We start from the raw sequence: 24,113 nt of genomic DNA on the forward strand, positions 1-24,113 counted from the left end.
TTGAAGGGCATGATAGTTTATTTTTTAAAAAACTGTACCACACTGATCATGATGACCAGTATACACATGATAATGGCTTTTCTCTTGGATATTAACATTGCAGTATTTTTTATATACTGAAATGTTTCAACAGGACCAAGAACGTTCGAAAATAAAGAGTTTAGATGAAAATGGACACTAATATTTCTGGCTCTAACCCAAAGAATTAATTTAAACCCCCTACGAATCAGTGGCATAATGTTAATCAGTTATAAAGAATCTATGTTCTCTTAGATGTGGGCAGCATGAACTTATACTTCTTTGTACTTTAATCTTTAGTTTTTATAATTTAAGCTATGTCCACCCTGGCTAAAGCACAATCATACAAGACACCTCAGATAACTTCCATGCTACCATTGCACAAGCTTAGTGATTTTACTTTAAAAGAAAATCAAAACATCGTCAAAATAAAGAGGCAAATGTGACTTTAAATTAATTGGAAAAGCATAGTGCTTATTTGTCCAATAAGACTCAAACTTAAATGCTATAATTATAACCTCCAAACTTCTGCAATAAAATTAATATTTCATATATATGGGCTTTGTTTACAAACAGTACTTTGTAATCAACGAGAGGGTTACTTTTTAGAGAATAATGTATTTGGAGATATCTATATATCTGTGGTAGAAACAAATCCACATGGTGTTAAATCTGGCTCTACATACTCTAGGGTATCAAGTTTTGACCAAAGATCAAAATTATGGTAATCTGATCTTAAAAATTCAACCCATATGAGATTACTTTTTAGAGAGTAACTGTGCTATTGAGTAATTATTCCCATAACCTTTTCTTAAAACTTTCTGCAAACTGACCCTTTTCTTTAAACATTGTGACTCACCACTGCTTTAAACTAACCTCTACTTCCGTGTTACCATTTTAGTACCCTGGAGTTCTGAGGCAGCGTAAGTTTGACTTCATAAAAACAGTAGATACTTTAACCTTTCAGTGACAGTTTTTAAATCCGTAAACTCAAGAATCACATTATTTAGCTCAGCAACTATAAAAACATTGAGATTTCAGCATTTCAAACCAGAACCTCTTTGTGCTTTTTAAAGGAAGCTGCTTTTGAATCTTTTTGGTATTTTTTAGCCATATGTATTTCCCTTATGATAATAAAAGAATATATTTAAAATAATTTTTAAGGTTCAGTGGCCTCGGGGTGGGCTTATCAATATTTTCTTTTTTTAAAACACAGTATAAATCAATAGTTTTTCCTTCAGTATTGGAATAGTAGAAATTATTTCTGGTCCCTCCTTAGATCAACCAACACTACTTTTCATGACGTATAACACTGAAATTTACAGACATCCCTGAAAAGTTTTTGATTACGTAAACGAGTGAATCACAGTGGAGTCTCAATCAGTTAACAGTGTAGATCCATTTAAAAACAAAAAACTGAGTACTAAAAGAAAATCTTCAAGCTAAAAGAAAAGAAAATCTTCCTAAGAACTAAAATAAAGAGTGTGTGTTGTTGATTCTGTACTTGTATCCCCTGATTGACCAGACTCCTCCTTCTCCACGTTTTAAGACATGTTTGCTGAAATCTTCCCACCTCATTTTCAGAACACCTGTGTAAAGAGGCTATGATACTGTAGCATCTAAAAGAATACAGTGCACCGTCTCTTCCCCAACAGACTTCATAGCCAAGGACAAGAATGAGTTTCACTCTTCACCAGCATCTTACCAGGAGATAATACTTGCTGTGCAAATTGATGATGACTGATCCTCTGCTACCCCCACCCCCAACAACACGAGGCTATCATCAGTTTGTCATCAAATGCACTGGCCTTTCACTCTTCTGATCAGAAAATGTGGGGCTTACTTAAAAGGGGGGCAGGAGCAGAAATGAAAAACCAAGAGTCTAAAGGCACAAAGTCGCATAGCTGCTCTAGTTGGAGTTTGTAAACAGAGAATAGGTTGAATTTAGGTAATCCCAATCTATGAGAGTAAAAAAGGCATCCACAGCAGGCTTTTATCCAGCCAGCTTCTTTGAGACCCTTTGTGGGTTTTGAGGTCTACAAAGTATGCACTAAAATACCCATACTTCAAAAAGCAATAAGGCAAATAGTATAATCATTATTCCAAAAGTTACAATGGTAGTGTAGGCATACATAGTATAATTTAGTTACAATGTGTGGTACTGTTTCTATTATATAACCATATTAACTGTTTCTCTTCTACATAATTATATATTCAGCTGAGTTTCAGTTGAACACAAAACCACCCTTGTACCACCACTGATAGTTGGCAATAGTTCTTTGATAGCAGTTTTTATTCTGCTGTAGAAATTATCCTTGAACTGAAAAGAGTCCATAATCCAATGTCCAGTTATTAAACACTATCATATTTGTGAAGAGCTTCTTCCAACTTCTGCGTTACTTTTTGGAAAAATATTATTTGTTGTTGTAAGAAATGTTGCATCTGTGACTTAAAGTCTCTTACTCGAATTTGATGGAAATGGTGAATTTCAGCCAAAGTAGCAAAAGAAATAGTGTTACAGCGATCTTGAATGCCATCAGCCTTTTGGACCTCCATCTTCCCTTCTTCCACATGTCGCCTACTCTCCTTTACTTTGGTAAGAGCTCCTGCAGTTAAAAATAATAATTATTAATCAAAGTATATATACATATCTTAATAATATAGGCATATGTTACACAGATTCTTGGGTACTGTAAACACTTGCTTAAACTTTTTTTTTGTGTGGGGGGGGGGCTTCCGGTACTGGGAATCGAACTCACGACCTCATGCTTGCCAGGGAAGCGCTGTGCTGCTGAGCTAAATCCCCAGCCCTGCTTAAACTATTTTAAACTGGTAGAACTGGAATTTTTTAAGTGGTATAATCACTCATTTAAAAAAAAAAAAGAAGAAATCTGATAGTATTTCTGAAATCATTTCCATTGTTACAATTTCACTTTATCAAATACTAGTGCTTGCCATATTGGCCAAATATTTATAATATTTCTTGAGAGATGTTATTCTAAACAAATAATACACTGCAAAGAATTCTACTTAAAAAGACTAACCAAGAAACTAACCAGTTTTCACATGCTTAAAATGTGACACCATTATATTGACACATTAAGACAATTATATATAAAAACAATACTGCAGAAAATATATAAACCTACTTCCTTAAAAGTAGAATGATTGCATAAGATTTCAGAACCAGGCTCTGAATTGTTAGTACCAACTCGGGCTGTCATCTGGAAATGATGCTTTGGTTTAGCAATGCTGCAAGTATAAAATTAAAGGCTGCCCTTATGAGGGCTGGCCCCACCCATGCCTGGTTCATCCTGGGTCCATACTGGGCTTAAGTAGCTAACAAGGAGTGAATTACACACACGTGCCTGGTCCTCAACTCCTCCTCTATAAAAACACTCACTGCGGTAAAACGAGGGACTTGAACAACTAAAATTCATCATATTTTAAGGACTACAGGGATAATCTGCCCTAATGATGACTTCAAAAGTATGCCACTGGGGTTGCTGCTACCCAAGAACTGTTCCCAGGCGGTACTGCAGGGGTGACGTTGGGAAGCTGGTCATATGGCAGGTGCCACATGAGGGAGAACCCTCCCCAGGAACACAGTATCATAGGAGTACACAGAAGGCAGGGGAGGTTTGACAGCAGGAAATTCATGGGTCCCTGGGAGTGAGTTATGATACTCCTCAGATCACCTGAACACGGCCAGTTTAAGAAATCAGATTTTCTGACTCCATCTAGTATTCATTACAATGAGGCATTCTGAAAGACTAGCTAGACCCTCGCAGAAACTGCCAGGTCACGGCCTGGTGATCTGGGAAGATGCACTCCTAAGTGAAAACGGCTGCCTGTTTAGGAAGTCAGGAAGCAAACGACTTTGCTTTACAAATGTTCAGTTTTACCTATGATAACATACAAAGGAAGCTGCCCTGTATCTAAATGTCCTCAGATCTCTTGCAAAAATAATACAGAATAAACTACTATTAAATAAAACCATTACAGGTAAAACAATGTACTTTTTTGCATGGTTCAAAGACCTAAGAAATAGTCAGGTATGGTGGTACATGCCTGTAAGCCCACTGCTGAGGCAGGGCTGCGGTGAGGCCAGCCTGAACTATACCATGAGCCCCTCTCTCAAAATCAACAACAACAAAAATAAAACAAAGACCTGAGACATTCAAAACTACTGGTAACAAATTTTATATAGATAAGCATACATATTTCTGTAGGAACGTACACACCCACACATTTGTTGTCATGCATTTACTCTAAATGAGATCTTTATGTGAAAAGGTACAGACCCTGGAGAAAGGAGGACACAGCCACAGGCAAGGGCACAAACACCTTGCCGGCGTACCTCCCAAGCGGCCCTGTAGACAGCAGTGTGCCCTGCCAGGCAGAGGAGACCACTCAGTCCGCAGGGCTCCGGGACCCCGGCCCCCTCGCGCTTGAAGGCTAAGAAGATGTCATTCTCAAGGCCTCTCACTCAGTATTTCCTCTAGGGCTGACAGCATCAATAAAGCACTGATAATGGCCGACTCTGTTTTACAAAAAGGACCTCTCTCCACCAAAAAAGAAAATAAAAATTCCTGTAACACATTATCTTTGTTATATTTGTATAAGTTTCACATTTTATATACAAAAGTTGAAGTTGAAAAAACCAGACTTAAAGGAGGTAGAACTCAAGGGAGAAAAATCTCAAAAACACAACTAAGAATATAAAATTATGAAGGATGTTTAAAAAATTTTTAAAAGAAAATTAGAAGGAAAATGTCTCAGGTGACATGACTATTTTTTTTTTCTCATCTGATTTTGATCCAAGGTACCCGAGGAAGGCACAGGCGAAGTTCACACAGTAAGGAGAAGCACCGAGGATGCTACCCTGCTCAGACGCTGAGCTGTGTAGCACCTGTAACCTGCACTGTAATACTCTGAAGTATGCCTTGCTGTAATTAGAGAATGCTGTCCAGCAGCAAGACACTCTGAAACCTGGCCAGGAGTAGTGCTGATGTCAACTAAATTGCAGCTTGTCAAACACCAAGTCAGATCACAGCATTTTTAGAAGTTATATTCTACTATATAGTGTTGCGGATGTGACAACCAATTTAACCAATGAGCAGCTTTGAGGTTTTCACACCTTATGTTCACAGCCATTTTCATAACAGGTACTAAAGGCCCAAGGACCTTTTGGGATTTAGTACCTTCAAGTTATCTAAGGGTAGATACTAAAGAACAAAGGAAAAATTTAAGATTCATTTTTCTTCATAGCATAAAGCTATTAGGTAAATAACACAATACTGCTATTTTTAAAGCCCCCAAAAGGTTGGGCTCTGGGGGAAGAGTTTTAATTCATTTAAAGAACATACATAGGCTGGGCGTGGTGGTGCACACCTGTAATTCCGGCACTAGGGAGGCTGAGGCAGGAGGACTGTTAGCTGAAGACCAGCCTAGGCTACAAAGTGAGCTCAAAGCCAGCCTGAACTGCACGGTGAGACCCTATCTCAAAAAGACAGCCAGACAGACAGAAAGAATGAACAAAAGAAAGGACATTTATGGAAGACCTCATATGTATAGAGCACACTGACAGAACAGTAACAATTAGACATGTATGCGAGGGTGGGGCCAGCCCAGCATCCCTAAATTCATGAAGAAATGTAGCTAAACTGACTTTCTCCCAGATCCACTTTCAAAAGAAGATGATTATAGGTATGTTTTTACAAAAAAGCCATTTTTTTAAAAAATTGATTTTACAACCCTTCAATTACAGTTTTTCCTAAATAGTCTAACAAACAGTAAGTGTATAACGTGTTGTTCTTCCTATGAAAGATATTACAGAAGTGAATTTACTAGTTTACTGATGGGGAATAAACAGAAATAAATGTGATATCTTTTAAACACCAGAACTACACACTATGGCAGTACCAAGGTTACAGGGCTGACACAGTTGCTTTTCAGGGTTCCCAAGAAGTTTCTCTCTGTCCCACCTCTACCTACCCACGTATTGCTAATCTCTGAATTCACACCAGAGTATCTTTCCAATAGAAATGAAAGTACAAGCACTGGTAAGAAGTGAAATACTATTACTATCAGAACTTGAATTTGGGTCTTGTTGCAAACACACAGCTGTTGGTCTGGCAATTCTCAAGCTGGGATTCATCTTACACATTTTCACACTTCACATCTTTTCATATTTAAAAATGTAAATACTGCAGGAAAGGCAGAGGTTGCAACATTTTCAGTCAGGTCTAACAATGTAAAGAGTGAAAAATATTGGGGCAAAATTGCCACTTCCAGGATAGCTTTACAAATTAATTTGTAGCTGCTTCAGAACAACTGCAGAGGACTAATACAACCAGATGCAGGGCTACAATATAGCATCACAGCAGCTGTGCAGCATTCCCTCAGCTATACTGCATTTTTTACCAAACTTGAGAAGAGAGTAAAATAAAAGCTAAAAGCACTGCCCAGAATTTAAACAGTGAAGGGACCACACATTTCTAGGCAAAGGTTTCAAAAGCTCTACTTCTACTCTGTAAGTGGCTAATTTAGAAGGAACCAGTCTTCCGCCACCTCCCTCCTCTTACAAGCATCATTATTGCCAAACTGCTTTCAAAACGGAAAAAGAAAACAAAAGAATAAAGAGGAGAAATGAAACAATGGAGCCCAAGCTCCAAAGCTACACTGTGAGAATAAACAAAAGACCCCATGATGCTCAGGGTTAGGGCAACATTTTAAGAAGTAATAATACACAGGAATGATCAGATGGAAAAAGACTTTTAGAAAAGGGATGTACGAATACAGCTATGGCATTGTTTTTTGGGCTAACAGAGAGGCATTACCTAGTTGCATCTGGAATACTATGCGCAGATGGGGACTTTATTACCAAGTAAGGGCTAACCGTACAGAGCAGAGTGAATACGTTCTTTTTAAAGAAGGTAGGAACATTTCTGGTTCTGAAGGAAATATTACTTCCAATAAGATAGCACATAAAGTAGTGCAACTACCCAAGTCACACAACTGGAAACAAATCCTTGACACGCACTTGAAGTACAGGAAAAAGTATTATTCAAAATGAGGTGATGCACTCCAGCCACAGCGGCAGCAAGCAACAAACAGTATGGCAGGCTGCCCTGCAGGACACGGGGCCAGGCCCTACAGCCGCCAAGTGTTCCTCCCCTGGGGGCCTCTGGGAAGGAGGCAGAAGGGACGGAGACAAGGTCTCTCGTTACACTTATGTGTTGAGAGAAACATTTCAGTTGAGCACTCAATTTAATTATTGGTTTGGTGAATTATTAGGATTCCTCCACAGGACAGCAAGTTTTCCACCCGGAAATGGATAACCCTGGTATTACTCAGAAAGCAGAAGAGGGAGCCTTGAGTTCTCAGTGGCTTCCAGCCTGCCAAGAGTCCCTACAGCTGACCCTCAGGTTAGAAGGGCACATCTGGAGCCTGGAGGTGTTTATTTAAGCTGAAAGTGCCTCTGAAGAGTTTTGGTACAGTTCTTGGAATCTTACAAGCAAGACATTAAGTCATTTGTCCAAAGTGCCATCGCTAATTTGTGACAAAGCACCCACTGGCCCCACCTACCCACTAATACTTTGGCCCTCTGAACTGTCCATTCCATAAGGTGTCTACAGTGTTATCAGGGCCCTGCTGTTTCCACATATGGAGATATGAAAGGAAATCTAAGCCCATGTTTTCACTTTGCTTTAGGGCCCTTCACTAACAACATTTCCTAGGTCCAGTGTAGATTCTGTCCATGTAAAATCCCTAACGTGGTTCATTTTCATAGTTACGGCAAGTGCCCAGGCTCGAAGACATTCCGCTCCACTTCTCCATCACCAAACCCAGCTCCACAAAAATCTAAGATCCTAAACTCATTTCCATCCCTCTCCTACCTTTTCTCTTTGTCTCTCAGCAGTGTAAGCCATCTTGAATAGCTTTACAGTATGCTCAGGCTGGAAAGAGTACAGCAGGAAATAACTGTCTTTGTTTATAATACATATGTACTCAATTTTATGAAGATTATATAATCCATGCTTTCAATGAATAAAAGACAATTAAGACAAAAAGATTTGACAGAGTTCATTAATATTACTACCTTAAAGGACTCAAACTTTAAAAAACCTCATTTTATAAATTATGATCCAAGAGTCAGATCTATTGGCAAAGTACTACATTATTTACACAGCATGTCATTAAACTATTTCCATCAATAAAAACTAATGTTTAAGAAGCATTTCAATGTCACTTTCTTATTTTGTTTTGTTTTTCCCTAAAACGAGCGCGGTAGTGCTGACGTCGCCCAGCTCCTCAGCACACACTGAAAGCCCACTGCAGGCTAAACTAAACAAACAAGCACACCAGCAAATGCACTTGCACTCCCTGAACTGAACTGTACTGTTCCGTGGCCTCTACTTCTGCTCTGCAGGGAAGAACAACTTTCCTGGCAAGCTCTGACCCAGCAAAATGAGACAGAAAAATCCTCACATGCTGTACTGCTTCAGGCACTTGAACCAGGGCAGAACCATACTTCTTTTAAGAAAGCTGCTTGTCCCTTCCAATTTTTCCTCTTAATGCACATGGAGCTTCTGTGCTCCAAGTGCTGCTAGCCCCACTGGACCGGCTTCTGTACCTCAACTCTGCCTTCCTTTGCTCACCCACATCTCCTCTTCTCAGTGTGTTCTGTCCTTCCCAAAGCACTACTCAAAGGCCCAGTCACTAAGCAACACTGATCCAAAGACTATGTTTTTTCCCTTTAAAAAAGCACCTTATTCAATTCTGAAATCACGAATGTGCCAAGAACATCAAGCAGATTTTCCTTCTAAGACCATTCCCTAGGAAAACCACAGCCCTGGTATGAGGGACAGTCAGGCTGAAGGGCACAGGGACATCTGAGTGGCAACTGCTTGTCCTGGGTGTAGCTTGCTTTTCTTCATTCCCATGCACATGTGAAACGTGGAAAGACAATGCTAATTTGGTAGGTGTGGCCTAGTTCCCTTTAATCTTATCACAGTATCCATAGGTCAAACTCCTGCTAGCTCCCTATTAACTCGCCCACCCGCCTGCGCTTTCCTTCCTCCCTTTTGGTCTCCACCCACTTGCTGACAACCTTTTCCGCTCTCTACCATAGTATTTACTCTGTGACAGTCTTTTGAGTAAAATGTCTAGAAAAGCACAGCCCAACATCCACCCAATTCACAGAAGTGAGATGGCAGTGTTCCCAGATGACGGTCACACAGACCCACTTTCTTCATACATGCCAGTGGCTTGTACTTTACATGTCTCAATTTTTCCTCTTTGACCCCAAACGGGAAGAAATCATCACCTTCATTTTCAGAGGTAGAAAGTGAAGTTTTGAGAAACTAAATAATGCTAGTAAGGTGGTCAGCATCTGGCTGACTCGAGTGGTTCCCTTGTACCTGGCCCAATGTGACAGTCGGCCCACAGAGCCCTCAGACTCCAACACTCAGCCTCAACAGACAGTGTGTGCCAGGCCCCTGGGAAGCCCACATCCCGGGGATGCCCGACTGCAAACGTCTTCTGTGTCCTCAGAATTCTATTCCTGCACCATGTTGTACTAAGTGGGCTCCAGGCTGGGACCACAGTAACAAATAAGGAAGAGAGCAAATACTGACCTCCAGCCAGGAAAGTGATGTTCTGAAGGGACAAAAGGCCCCTAAAGCCAAGGACTATCAAAATTCCACGTTTCACATGTGCATGGGAATGAAGAAAAGCAAGCTACACCCAGGACAAAATTCAAACTATCAAAATTAACTTAAACTTTACTTTCAATTCGTAACTGTAATAAACAACAAAGAGAACTCAGCCATTTTATAAAGGAAGGAAAAGAGTCAAGACAAGGCAAATAAGCTGCAGAAAAACCTACTTGCTTCTTGATGAAAAACATACAAGTCTCTATGCTTGGTTTAGTCCTGAAGATATAATAAGTAGTTTGTTTTAGGTAAAAGTTTTGCTATATCCTGGATAAGAAGCTCTTCTAGCTTCATTCAATAAGCACCTAATTAATGTCCAAGAACAGAATGACATTCAGTATGAATGAAAACATTCACAAGTGTAAATGCCTTAAAAGAATGATTACTTCTACTCACTATGCACATTTATTCACATAGATCACCTTGATCCAAAATGGAAAACCAAATCAGATGATTATATCTCATGTGGCTTATTTGGTAAAACAAGCTATTCATCCTGCAAATTTATATGCATAAAGGTTCTTGTGTTTCAGTTTCTAATTAATAGCAAATGTGTTGGGAGTGTACCTTACTGGTACAGCCCATATTTGGTACGCCCAAGGCTATACATTCAATCCACAGCACCAAAAAAAGAAAATTAAGTTATGCAATTACTATAGTGATAGTTTTAAGAAACAATGTGTTTAGATACAATGGTGAAAATGCTGACTTTCCCACAGCTAAGCAAATACAGATGAAGACTTTAAATTAAAACCCAAGCACAGGAAAACAAAGGCAACTATTGGTTCTTACATCTTTTATACTCAAAGAATAATGAAGCAGTATCAGATGCACGCAAGCTGCTGGCATTTTGGGTTTACCCTTTACATACAACAAACACAGGTATTCCAAAGACAAGAGTGACCTTTGGAAACTACTTTTAACAAAAGGTAAAACCTTCATTTCTTTTGTTCTAGGAAGATAAAGGGAAGCCTAAGCAAAACCAAAAACAAAACACCTAAATAAAGCTGAAAGGAAGACCCCTCTCCCCACCCACCCCAGGCAGAGAGGGAAAAAGGCACCGGCTCTTGACAAGAGCCGCCAGGAGGAGCTGGGAGGTGCATGCCATCGCGGCCAGGGCCTTCCAGGAGCCAGGGTTGGCGAAAGCTTCTGAGAGGGTTGTAGTTTATATTAGTTAAAAGAGTAATTCCAAAGAATATATTTCTTGCTTTCAAGTACTTTTCCCAAATAATGTCTACCGTGTAAGGGAAATTCTCATCACAAGCTATGGGGACGCCAACTGACAGGGAGCTCAAGTGTTCTTTTCCTCAGCTCTGCCCACTGTGCCACACTGGCTGGCACCTCACACTACTTGATGATCCCCAGGCCTTGGAGATAATTCCTGAATGAGCTGTTTTAAACTTAGGACTTCTCTCCCCTAGAGTTCTTCCCGCTTCCTGTAGCTGGAAGGGACCGGGTACCCAGTGGCTGTGAGAAACTCTGGCTGCATCGAGACCTTCCTGAATAGAGTCATAAACATAACCAACAAAAGATAAAGCAAAGCACCTAGTAATATATCAAGTTTCAAAATACACAAAAAATTTTGAGTCTTAAAACAAAAACTTTGACGTCTTAGCTTAAAATGTCTTGCTGCAGACCACAGGTATTTAGTTACAGGTCTTAGAAAGCCCTGGCTTGGGGCATGCAGCTCACAGCTCCCCAGTAGCTCCTGTCAAGAGCTGGTGCCACTTCACGCTCTGGCCTCGCGCTGTGTGGAGGGGCTTCTCCACTCAGCAGCTCTATTTAAGAGATTTATTTTAGCCTGGGTATCCTTTTATCTTCCTGGAACAAAGAAACAAAGGTTTTACCTTTAATTAAAACAATAAAAGGCCCAGAAAATAAAACTCCCTTCAGCATTGTTCCTTCTCCTTCTAGTTCTGCTCCTCTTCTTACCCTGCGTGTTTCTATTACTGCCTTTACTATTTTCTATCATCCAAACCTAAAACCCCAAGTAACACTAGATTCCTCCAGACAGCCAGCATCTCACCAAGTCCTGCCATTCTATCTAGCAGGTGTCTCAAATTCACCTGCTGCTTTCTGAAGCCATTCTCTTGCCTAGCACTACCCTAACAGCCTCCTCCCGTCTGCATGTGCCCAGTAGGAGGACCTTCCTGAAGTCTTTCCTTGGGAGCCAGACTGCACAAGCCAGACGATGCCACTAAGAATTCCAAGCTTAATATTCTGTGGCTCAGCTTTGTCTATAAAGGAGGTGTAATGAGAGTATTTACTTCAAAAGCTCCCAGAAGGTTTAAGTGAATATAATATAAAACATGAAGCACCTTGCCTGGCACATAGTAAGGCCTCAAAATATGTTAGCTATTTTTGAATACAATTAAGATCTCACACTTAAATTTAACACCTCCTAGGGACTGTTGACTGTCTATGGAAAAAAAAAAAATAAACTTTTCCACAACCATGTTATTTATTACAGGGTAAGAAGCACCAGTCCCAGGTCTCAAATCTTGACTCCTCTTATTGGTTGTGATTCCAGAAATCATCTAACTTCCCTTAGCCACCAGATGGAGATAATATGCCTTTTGGAGGCGTCAGTAACTACTGGGTTGAACAGCAGCCCCCAAAATTGAGATCTGTTTGGAATCTGTGGCTATACTTTTATTTTGAAACAGAATCACTACATATGCAAGTAGTTGAGGCAAAACCACATTGGATTTAGGGTAGGTCCTACATCTAATGTGATGGGTATTCTAAGAGAGGAGAAGGTAAAAAGCCAGATAGACAGGGAGAATGTCGCGGAGGCCAAGGCTGGGGTGATGCAACACAGGCCAGGCACCTCCAAGAATGGCGGGCAACCCCAGGACTGGAAAGTAGTAAAAGGGGGTTCTTCTAAAGCCTTTTGAGGGAACATGGCTCTGCCAACACCTTCACTTCAGACTTGCTAATCTCCAGAACCTTTTAGAGAATAAATCTTTTGTTTTAAACGGCCCAATTTGTGGTAACTGGTAACAGCAGTACTAGGAAACTAATAGCTAATAACTAAAATTTTAAAAACATTCGGCCCTAAAACCATAAAAAATAAATAATTATTCTACATTACACAGAAGAAACTGAGGCTGCCATAGTGGCTCATGCCTGTAATCTCAGTACTTGGGAGGCTGAGGCAGGGAGATCACTGGGAGTCTGAGCCCAGTCCGGACTACAAAGTGAATTGAAGGCCAGCCTGAACTGCATAGTGAGCCACTGTCTCGGAATGAATGAAAGAAGGAAGGAAGGAAAGAAGGAAGGAGGGAAGGAAGGAAGGGAGAGAGGGAGGGAGGGAGGCAGGGAGAGAGTGAATGGGGGAGAAGACAGAAAGAGAGAGAAAAAGAAACAGAGAAAGAAAAAGGAAAGGAAAAGAAAAGAAACTGAGGCTGAGAGAAGCTAAGTCCGTAAGTGAAGCTGACTGGAATGCAAGCCCACATGGTTTGTGTCCATTCTCACAAACCACTTTTCTGTCATACTCATTACTGCCTGGAATCAAAACATAATGCAAATACTGTGCCTAGGATGCTGATGAGCACACGGTAAGTGCTCAATAATGAATGGCCATTACGATCGCCTCTCATATTCCCATCCCACTGACCTGCCTGTTCTCCAATCCAAGAGTCAGCAAATATTTTCTTTAAGGTTTAGACCGTACGTATTTTAGGCTCTGCAGATCAACAGGCAAAATCAAGGCTATTCTGTAGGTATTTCATAATTGTTTAAAAAGCAGAACTATTTTAAAATACAAAAACCATCCTCAGCTCATGCGCCACAAACAGGAACCTAGGCGGATCTGGTCTTCAAGGCACAGTCTGCAGACCCCTGTTCCAAACCATCTCTAAGCATGCTCACTGGTAGTCTATAGTCCCGTCTCCATGGGTCACTTAATACTCCAGTATATCAAAAGCACATGAAGGCCGGGTGTGGTGGTGCATGCCTGTAATCCCAGCACTCGGAAGGCTGAGGCAGGAGGATTGCTGTGAGCTCGAGGCTAGCCTGGGCTACAGAGTGAGTTCAAGGCCAGCCTGAACTGCACAGTGAAACACTGACTCAAAAAGACAAAAAAAAAAAAAAAAAAAAAAAAAAAAAAAAAAAAAAGCACATCAAGTTTCTTTCTGAAGACATCTGGGGAATATCATCCTGACATTCAGATTCACCATATCCAGCGTGGATCTCAATTTACACTTGTAATCACTCCCCAGGTGATTCTGAGAGGCAGCCAGAATTGCGCCTTAGACTTCTGTATGCATGGTTCCTTCAGTGTGGAATGCCTCGCCCCTGCTCTGCTTTGCTGGGAAAAGTTCAACTGTTTTCAAAATTCTTGTGAGACTGAGACTAATAGAAACTACTCCTGAATCAAAACCCCCATACTTAATTACACCCTCCTCCGCCCTACTTTACATCATGGCATTTGTCCCCAACTGCATATGCACAATATGCAGTGAAGCTAGTCAGTCTTCCTCATTGACCTGGATACAGGGAACCCACACAGCAAGCATTATAAGCTTATCAAACCTATCCTAAAGAACGTCCGAGACCAGGAGTATACTTCCTTTGTTCCTCCAAAACTCAAATGTGGCCATCATTCTAAGGAGGAACCAAATGCTCTCCACTCACCCAAACCTCTAACACAAACCAGCAATGCCTCTCCATCTTCTGGACTCCTATGTGCTCTCTTATTCTCAGCACTGAATTAAATCTACCTTTATTTTAATTCTCCGTACCCTCATCATACCTCCCTGCACTGCATTTACCGGAGGACAGGAACTTCCGGCTCAGCATCTAAGCTCAGCGCTGTGTGTATACAAGACAATTAACTAAGTGAATGCACTCTCTCTGGATCTTGTGTTCTGAGTTAAGCAAAAACGACCACGATAAAAGTATTATCATTAAAGTTTACCAAGGAGAAAAGAAGTGTGTGTCTGTACACTGTATACACAATTTAAACACCAAGAAAGCAACATAAAAAGATATCATAAGATATGTAATTCTTATGAATTCTCTGGCACATAAAATAAAGCATTTTCAAACTTCCCCTCCTCTCTCCAATGAATTGCGTAATGTCACTTCACATGTTAAGTCTAAGACTTTTAAATCACTCACATATTAACGACTTCATCCATAAAATATATCCAGATCCTATCCTTACTTCCTGTACATTTTTAAATTGTTATTCAGCACCATAAAAACAGAAAAACCAAAGTATCCTCTAAATCTTTGAAGAGATCTATTTCAAAATCAAAGCATGAAGTAGTTATTGAGTGCCTACTTTTAATTTAACAGCATTCACTAAGCATATATGTATAGATTAGTATGGCTATATAATGGAGATCACAAAAGCATGACCCCTATACACTGGCCAATAACGAAGCACTGGATACGATGACTACTCAAAGAAAAAAGCTCCAGGTGAGACACTGGTGGAAAAGGACACAATCTGGGATTTGGCTCTTTGTGCTTGTGTTGGGTGTGGGGCTGTGGCTGAGAATGTAGGAGCTCAGTCTATCTAAGAGGAAAACTAAAGACCTGGTTGTTCATCCCATCCTCATAAGTAGCAATTTTTATTGTTGGTCAGGCCAAAATCTGTGCAGTCACTTTTAATGGCTTCCTTCTCTTATAGGCCATATCCAGTCCCTCAGAAAAACCTGATTCGACCTTTCCATACACTCACAGTGGGACCCTCTCCTCACCATCTAAAAGTCTTCACCCTCAGCGCTCACCCAGATTACTGGAGATTACTGGCTCCCTGCTCACACCTGCTCCTGCCCCGTTTCATTCTATTCTCATACAGTATGTGAGGCATTCTGTTAAAATGTCCAGTTGGATGTCATCTCTTGGCTCAAAATCTTGCCATGTCTTCTGTCTCACTTGTACTTTTATTCTAAGTCCTAATAATCAACCACACAACCTTACAAATTCACCCTCTGTGACCTTCCCTCTTACTGGAATCCCCTTAGATCCACAGTAGCCCCTTGCTGTTTTTTAACCTGCCAGGCCGAACCTGACCCTGGTCTTTGCTCTGGCTGTCCCTCTGCCTGAAAAGCTTGCCTCCCAGACACCTGCGTGGATAACTGCACCACTCCTTCAGTCAGCCTAACTCGCATCTCCGCAACAAGAGCTTCTTTGACCATCCTTTCTATACTTCATCCTGCCTCCCAAGCCCTCTTTTCCCCACTCCATTTATTTTCCCTAAACACACCCCACACCCCAGCATGCACTACAATTTACTTACTGTGCCGGTTTTTTATTTTGTGTCCCTGCCCTACTAGATCATAAGCTCAAGTGTGGTGTTTTTTATGTGGGTCACTGATCTAGCCCGAGCATCTTTAATAGTGTCTGGACTGAGATGGGCATTTAAATATTTGTTCAATAAAGTCGGGTTTAAATCTATGAATAAACAGATCATCTATGAATACATCTAACAATTTTAGTATCTCTCCCTAACTACTGTCTTCCTTTCTGCTAAATAATAAAATCTTTTAGCAAAAGGAGGAAGAATGAAATCACAAGGAGAGATGAAAAGTTCCAAGAAAAGGACATAAATGACACTGACTAAAATGATTCCCACTAAAGTTTCATCGAGTGTATATATAAGATTAGATTATTTTTACTTTGGAGAAGAGATAGTATTTAGAACTCGAAATGAAGCTTACTTCACAGGAGGAAGAAAGTCACAGTGTATCTCTTTGGTGGCCTTATTAATTCCATCCCCCACATGGGTCACAGCAGGTGCTCCAGCTTCCATCCCACTGCAGGCTCAGAACACCTGGGGGCCCTCAACAGTAGCAGGAGGCCAGGTACTAATCACTTTCATACTGAGAGCACCTAGTTGGGTAAGCCATGTTTGCTGAAATGAACTAAAAGTGTGTAAATGTTCTTTTCCATTAGTTGATAAAGGATTTTCATGCTTCCAACTTCCAGTCAGATACCCAGACAAAACACTATTAAAAGCAGCCTTCAGGCTGTCCAAATGTTGACTGCACACTTCAGAGTTATTTTATTTTAAATGCAGAAATGATGCTATTAAAAATCAACAAAATATTGTCTAGGAAACCATGAGCCTCATATTTATAGATGATGAAAATAAAGATCAGAAGTGCTGAACTGATGTGCCCCAGAACAAAATTAATTTGGAGGAAGAGGAGGGCTAGCAAGAATTTACATAAATTAAAAAAAAAAAAAAAGAATTTACATAAATTCCTTAATGTGAAGAACAAAGTGATCACTCTACAACACCTGTATTTAATCCTCTGTCACCCTTAATTATTTCTAGTATGCAATACCGGACAACCTGACTCAAATATATACAGTATCTTACTGCCATACTAATTTCCTTGGGCTTTTGTGCTTTTGCTTGAAGTTCTGCGGGTAAGAGGTTGCTGGTAGGATAAGATTACTGGAGTCATCTTTTAAAGGAAGGTGCCTCCCATTTTAAAAGCACCTTTCTACTTTTCAAAATTAAACACCTAATGAGTAGCGACTATGAATCACAACATTTAATCTTCATGAGGACCTTGTGAAGGAGTGTTCCCACTTAGCCAATGAGAAAACTGAAGCTTACAGAGGTTAGAATAACTGGCTAGTAGCTCTTCCACGCTACCAGCCACGCATTGGCCCACCAGACCTCCTGCGGGTCCACAGACAGGCCTCCTCGCACAGAGAGAACACTCTGCACACCAGACTTCTTGGCTAACTCAGCTCTCCTGTCAAACCCAAGGCACCCCATCTGCACCACGCAGCCTTTGATCTCCAAGCAGACTGCACCCACTCCAGCTCTCAGCAACACAAGACACTAGTCCAAGGACTCCTGAGGCTCTCTTTCAATGCCAGCCACCCCTCCAGAATCCAGAATCCAGAATCCAGAACCCCTCCAGCTGTAAAAATGTGAGGTGGCAACTGGTACAGGTCCATCTTCTGGATAGAATCTCATCAAACAGACCTATGTCTTACGGTGCACTTTATTTGTGATAATCATTGAATGACATAATGGAGCTTCACAAATAGATGGCACATTAAATCTAATTTGGTATTAAACTTTAAATTTATACTTGCTTACAAATAATTATTCTGCCCAAAGAAAAGCAACATGGGGAAGTGTCATGTTTTTAAGTGGATCACCATATATCTCCAATCTCTGGATTCCACCATCATGCTTGGAAATCCTAAGATACTCAGCTAGAAATGACATTTCTCCATAATGAGGAAAGTCCAATGGGGCCCATCGGTGCCAAGAGTTCCTAGAAGAGCTGGGGTGGAAGTGAAAATCTGTCTCTGCCTCTTTTCAGCTCTGCTGTGACCAGTTTATCAGTCTGGGCTTCCAGTCCGATCAGGAGAAGGGGCTGCATGACTCAAAAAAGAAATGTAGGCACCACTCCCAAGGCACCCACCTAGCTCCCTCACAAAGGCAGTCCCCGGAAGTCACATCTAACCAAGAAATGGAGTCATCTATTTCAAAAGCTCAAAAGTTACCCGGGAAAATACAAATATGGCCAAAGTTTACAACCAGAGGCAAGTCTCTTCAAAAAACAGCTGGGGGTGGAGGCCAGACCAGGGACACTGGAGCATAGGGTAGCCCTTTTCTCTTTATTTCTGGCATCTCCTGCTCAAGTTTATTTTTAGCCACAGGAGAATGGGGAGCAGACAGGAAAGCCTCCCTGCAACTCTGCCTTACCTTGGGTGCCCTGTGGGGCCACTGGCTATCTTTACTGAACGTCTGAGGGCCAGAGACCAACGTTCCTAGTGGTAAAAGGAAGCACAGTGGGGAAACTCTGCCCTGCAGGACTGACAGGACCACTATGGGTGTTCCATTCCTGAGGCCCTAGGGCTACTTTTTTGCTGAAAAGTTGCTCCATCTGGAATATTCAGAGACCAAAGAAATAGATTTGGCATGCTTAACTTACGAGTACAGAAAACAGAACTGCCTGTTTAATTACCTAGTCCTGCTGCCCTGCTCAACAAGGCTTAAAGTAGGCAGGCATTACCAACAAATCAGTCAACATGCCTGTATACCTTTACTTTGGAATAAAGCAATTTGACTTCAGGCGACTCACTGCAGTCATCTAGCCTATATTTGTAAACACGGATGAAAACAATTATTTCTCATAAACTAACTTTTACGGTCTTTCCCCTTTGCAATATTCCTCAAGAAAGAGATGTAAAGCTTTTAAACCATAATAATTGGTTGCCATCCAGATTTAGCTTTACTAAATTTTAGAAACTAATCATATCTTTGGAAACAAAACTGAATACCCTATGAAACTGACAGTGAAATATACTCTATATATTACGCCAAACTCACAAGCAACAGCATTATAAAGACACACTGTAGGCCATGGTAATAAAAACCAAAAAGAGAAAATGCTACCATTTCAATAAAAGAAAATCAAAACCATAGGGCTTCCAGATCAGTGACAGACCTGTGCATACTGCATACTCCCAGATCAATGAGCTACCTAGAAATAAAAAATTTTAAGGAACTCCAATTAGGTCAAAGCAAACTACAAATAAAAATTGAAATAAATTTTGAATTCTCTTCTAATGTACTGCAGACTATAGCAAAAAACTTTCTTCCCCACTCTACTCCATTAATCTAAACAGGCCTGCTTATCTAGGACTCCATTAGTTGGTTTAAAAAAAATAGAATTCTAGGACCAGGGATATAGCTCAGAGGCACAGCACCCAAAAATAGAATTCTAGAATTCTCTTTTCACTGAAGGAACCATATGGCTTTCCTTACTTTCGTTGAGTGCTGAACTAACCCTTTGTTCACGTGAACGATGGTTTCAGTATTGAGTAGAGCCAGAAAAAGCCAGCCCACCACATTAAGAGTACCTGGGTTTCCCACCTTAGTTGTGTCACTGGGTCCCCACCAGGATGGCCTCAGAAGTCTACCACAGATCAGTGTGTTTTCTGAGACAAGAGTGCCACAAAAAGATGGGCACACTTGCACTGAGGACCTGCTCTCCTGTGGCAAGTGCCCAGGAAGTTGTGCAACCAGGGATCCAGAAGAAAGTGCTCCCCCGAGCCCACCCGTTTTTACTAAGTAAGTCTATACCGGAGAGAAGCGATGCTGTGAGACGACCAGGAATGTACAATGAAAGACATCCTGTTTGCTGGAGAAACCTAAACTGAACCTGAACGAACTACAGCCAACTGTCTGAAGCAGTGCTGTCCAACACAACTCTGAGCAACAACAGAGGTGTCCCTCGCCTCTGCTGTCCAACACGCTTGCCACTAGCTATTTCAGCACTTGCTATATGGCCAGTGTGAGTGAGGAACTGAAGTTTTCATCCTATTGAATTTTAAGGTACCACATGGGGCTCATGGATACAGCATCAAACAGCATGGGTCTAGAGCACTTTAAAAGCTAACTAACCACAGCAGGCTCGTGATAAGAAACAGACTCAGAGGAGCCTAATGTTGCTTTCCTTTCCTCTAAGAATTAAGGAAAAAACTCTAACTTCCCTTAATTGCTTTAGTAATTAAAAGGCACTTTAGAATCATGTTCTGTCTCAGCACAGGCCTCCTAGCTACGATGAGAACATATAAAATGTCAAAGCAGTGAAAAACTGCTTTTCTCTTAAACAACGAAGCCTTGATCGGTAAAATAATTATCTTGAACTTTTGTTGAATTTTAAGAATTTTCTCTAAATTGAAATATTAACTATGGACCCAAACAAAACAATGGTTAAGCTGCTTATAGATTTTTATTTGTCCTTCTTGTTGTTGCTACCTTCTTCTCGAAAATCATAGTCAACACTTCTGGTAGGACTGTACTTCTAACAGTTTACAGAAGAAAAAAAAATCCGCCAGTAAACAAACGCCCAAGTGCTCAGACTGAAAACTAGTCAGTCCAATAGCAGCTGCGCAGCCAGGTTTGGGGGAGGGGGAGCCAAGCTGCTCTTCACACCCCACAAGTCCTGAGCGTGCACAAAGAGCTTTACTGGGGCTTATGACACCCACCTCATGGGCACTCCTAAAAGCCGCCAGCACCCATAAATACAGGCTGTGACCAAATCTTTTGGCCTCATGTACCACACACGTTAGCTTTAAATGGGAGTACATTACAAAGACATGCCATCTAGGGACATGGCTCCCTGTACATTACACACCAAGGCGACAGTAGAAACAAACTATATCGAATATCAACAGGAGTTCTAGTTCCTGAAGATCATGTTTAGTGTCCTTGAATCTGTCCAAACTACATAAAATGACACTGGTATTAATAATGTAAATGAAGGTTTTTCAAATCCCAAACAACCGGAGACAATTCTCCTTCTAGGATTAAAAAATGAAATGTATGATTTAAGGCTTAGTGAACTGTAAGTCCTTGGGATAAACACCGTATCTTTTCTGACACAACAGCAGGGCACTAGACAAATGTTGAGTAGCAGGCATGAATGGCAATAATAGGAAGTTGGGAGAGAGATCTTTTTCTAGTAGGAGAGGGATCAAGAGATGCAGGGTAGGGGAAGAGGAAAGGGAGGGAAAGGGGATGAAAAAAAGGAATAGGAGTGTGTTATGTAATGAAGCAACTCCACACAAGGAATGTGAGTATTATGTACTGCAAACATGTACTAATAATGAAAAAAAGATGGTGGAGTAAGTTTAATAAAATAAGTAAATATCACATTTTAAAAAATAAACAGTGAATAAACTGATACCACCTGAAGTAGATAGCTCTTCTGCATGGGGCTGCAGGTGACTACATTTGGTTCTGCCCTCTTTCAACTATTTACTAACAATTTGCATAAACTCAAAGAAATATGTAAACAGGCAGCCTGCATGGGTCCAGAATGACGTAATACAAGGAAATTTAAATGTTAAGACTCCACCTTAGAAACTCAAAAAGTCAGTTTCACTGTACCAGCCAAAAAGTAAAGGATTCATACCTCTTGTGAAAAAGTAAAAAAAACAACCGTAAGGAATGTAGATGAAAGTTTAATACAGGCCAGCAGCAATATTAATGCTCAAAAAGCTAATTCAATCTTGGCATGCATCTATGAATTGTAGATTGCCAAATTACTATTCTCTACCACAATTAGTCCTGTAGATGTTCAGGTACTGCAATCTGACAGCAGCAAGAACAGATCCAAGACATATGAGACACTGCCCCTCTCAGCCCCATTAAGAGTTAGACACCCAGTCACTCTTGGAAGGAGGATGGAAGCAGAGAGGAAGGAAGTGAAAATGAGACTGTTGGCTCCAAACGTCTGAAGGCCTGACATGTCCAGGAACAGATTTATTTCGTGTGGTTCCAAGGAGTGGAAAGACAATGAAGGGACACATTTCAGTTCAATACAAGAAAGAACAAGTCAAGGACCAGGGATCTTCATAAGTGGACTGGCCCACTTGGAAAGGTAGTGAGCACCACCTTAACACAAAGGCCAGACCTGCTTATCCAAGGAGTGTCCACCAGAAGGGTGCTGGATTAGCCGACTCCCTTCCCACCCCCACCCCCCCCCCCATCCCCTGTACTGGACTTTCACCTCCTCATTCTCTCTCAGTCTACTGGAGCATTATATCAGAATGCACATGAGTGACTAACGCTAGGTCAAACACTACTGCTATTAATTTTGTTAGAAAAAAACCAAAAAAACAACTTGCAATTCCAGCGTTTTACCAACAGCTGGGAACACTAAAAACTACTGAACATACCCTTGACAGTGGGACAGCCAACTGGGTAACAGAAACTGCTCTCAGACCCAACATTCAGATACCATGCATTCACATTTCCTACACTATTCTTGTAAACAACATTATTTCTTATCCCAAAGTCAAAATAATGAGGCTCCTGGAAGTTCAGTGGACCTTTTACCTTATTTAACAAAGGCTGCATTCAAGAAGCCTAGACAGGAAGTTGTTCCACTGCTTCAGCTCAGAGAAACGATCCTAATTATCTTACTACAGCAGGGATTGAGGTGTGGAGGGTGGAAGCCGCAGGTTTACCTTTATTTGCAGACATCCGGTCTTCCCTATCATTTCCCATCACCAGCGACACTGCAGTGTTCACACAGATGCCTTAATATGGTCTGAGTCCCCTAATTGTCCCCTAGTCACAAGATTACAGATCTGAGCACGTCATTACCCTGCCATTCAAATTCTAAAATGATTGCACTGTCATAAAAAGTACTTTGCAATGGTTTCCATTCCCTGCCTGGAAAGTACAGTAAGGAGAAAGCTACCTGCCCAAGGATCCACTGCACACGCTAAGGCAAGGCCTATCCACCCACATCCCTGCCTGATTCCCGGACCTGGAGAATAAAGCGGAAACTCCGGCAAAGTCATCGCTGCCAGCCTGAACAATACATTCCACACCCCTGCTCGACAGGCCGGGCTTTACCTTTCTGAACGTGGATGATGTCCGGGAAGTTGGCCAGGTGCCCCTGATACAGCGCTAACAGGTCCATGACGGGGTCCAGGTCCTGCCTGGGCTGCTCGGCAAAGAGCTCGCCGATGGCGTCGTAGGCATCTCCGGTGAAGGCGATGGCCTGGTTCAGGCCCACGGAGAAGGCCTGCTGGTCCAGCTCAAAGGCTTGGCTCAGGCCGCGGAAGGACTGGCCCACCTTCTGATACTCCTTCTTGAAGCCTGTCACCTGCTTGCGCGCGAACTCGTTGGCTGTGTGGTTGAGCTGCAGAGCGCTATCATCCATCTTCTTGGTGAAGCACTTGAAGCCGTCGATCTTGCTCTCCACCTCCTGTAAATCCAGGGCGGCGGCGGGAGGTGTGCTCAGGGTCAGGAAGAAGTTGGCACCCACCATCTCGTCCTTCTCTGCCTTCCTCTTGCCCTGTTTCCAGGCCTTCTCGTCAGTGCTGCTGGGGCACGTCAGGAAATGTTGGAAAACGTCGCACTGGGCCAGCACCGGATGGCTGGCCATGTGGTTCATCCACCAGATCAGGCCCTTCCTGCGCTTGGAGATGAAGTCCTCCTCAAAGCGGCCTGTGGCCTGCTTTTCGGGCAGATGAGGCACCGAGATGACCGGGAACTTCTCCGCCAGGCGCGCGTACAGCCAGTCGAAGTGCTTGTAGCGCCGGTGCACCGGCACCTGCGTGTGCGTGGGCACCAGCTTGTAGGAGATGTAGCTCTTCATGCCCTTGAACTTGGTCTGCTTGGTGGGGTCGTCGATGGTGCACTGGAACGGGTATGGGTTCTCCTGCCACTCGGGGCCGTAGGGCCCCAGCACCACGCACAGCTTGTCCCCGTCCTTCACGAAGCCCGACGCCTCGCCCAGCACGAAGGCCTCCCCGCCGGACTTGACGAAGGTGGAGAAGCGGTTGAGGTTGCGGCTCACGGTGGCCGAGCTCTTGGCCCCGGACGGGGGGTGCTGCGGGGTCGCCGCGCCGCCCCGCGAGCCC

The 24,113-nt window shown here is 42.0% G+C and overlaps 1 protein-coding gene across 1 annotated transcript; it reads right to left on the minus strand.

The window, feature by feature from the left end:
* Snx18 (sorting nexin 18) lies at positions 1-24,113 on the minus strand (the record flags this gene model as incomplete). Its single annotated transcript, XM_005392757.2, is given in 2 exon segments — positions 1-2,624; positions 23,101-24,113. Coding segments are annotated over 2 exon segments (1,267 nt in total), but the record flags the coding sequence as incomplete, so codon positions are not given.

Source organism: Chinchilla lanigera, unplaced genomic scaffold (genome assembly GCF_000276665.1).
Source record: "Chinchilla lanigera isolate Chin_1 unplaced genomic scaffold, ChiLan1.0 scaffold00045, whole genome shotgun sequence".
Taxonomy (NCBI): domain Eukaryota; kingdom Metazoa; phylum Chordata; class Mammalia; order Rodentia; family Chinchillidae; genus Chinchilla; species Chinchilla lanigera.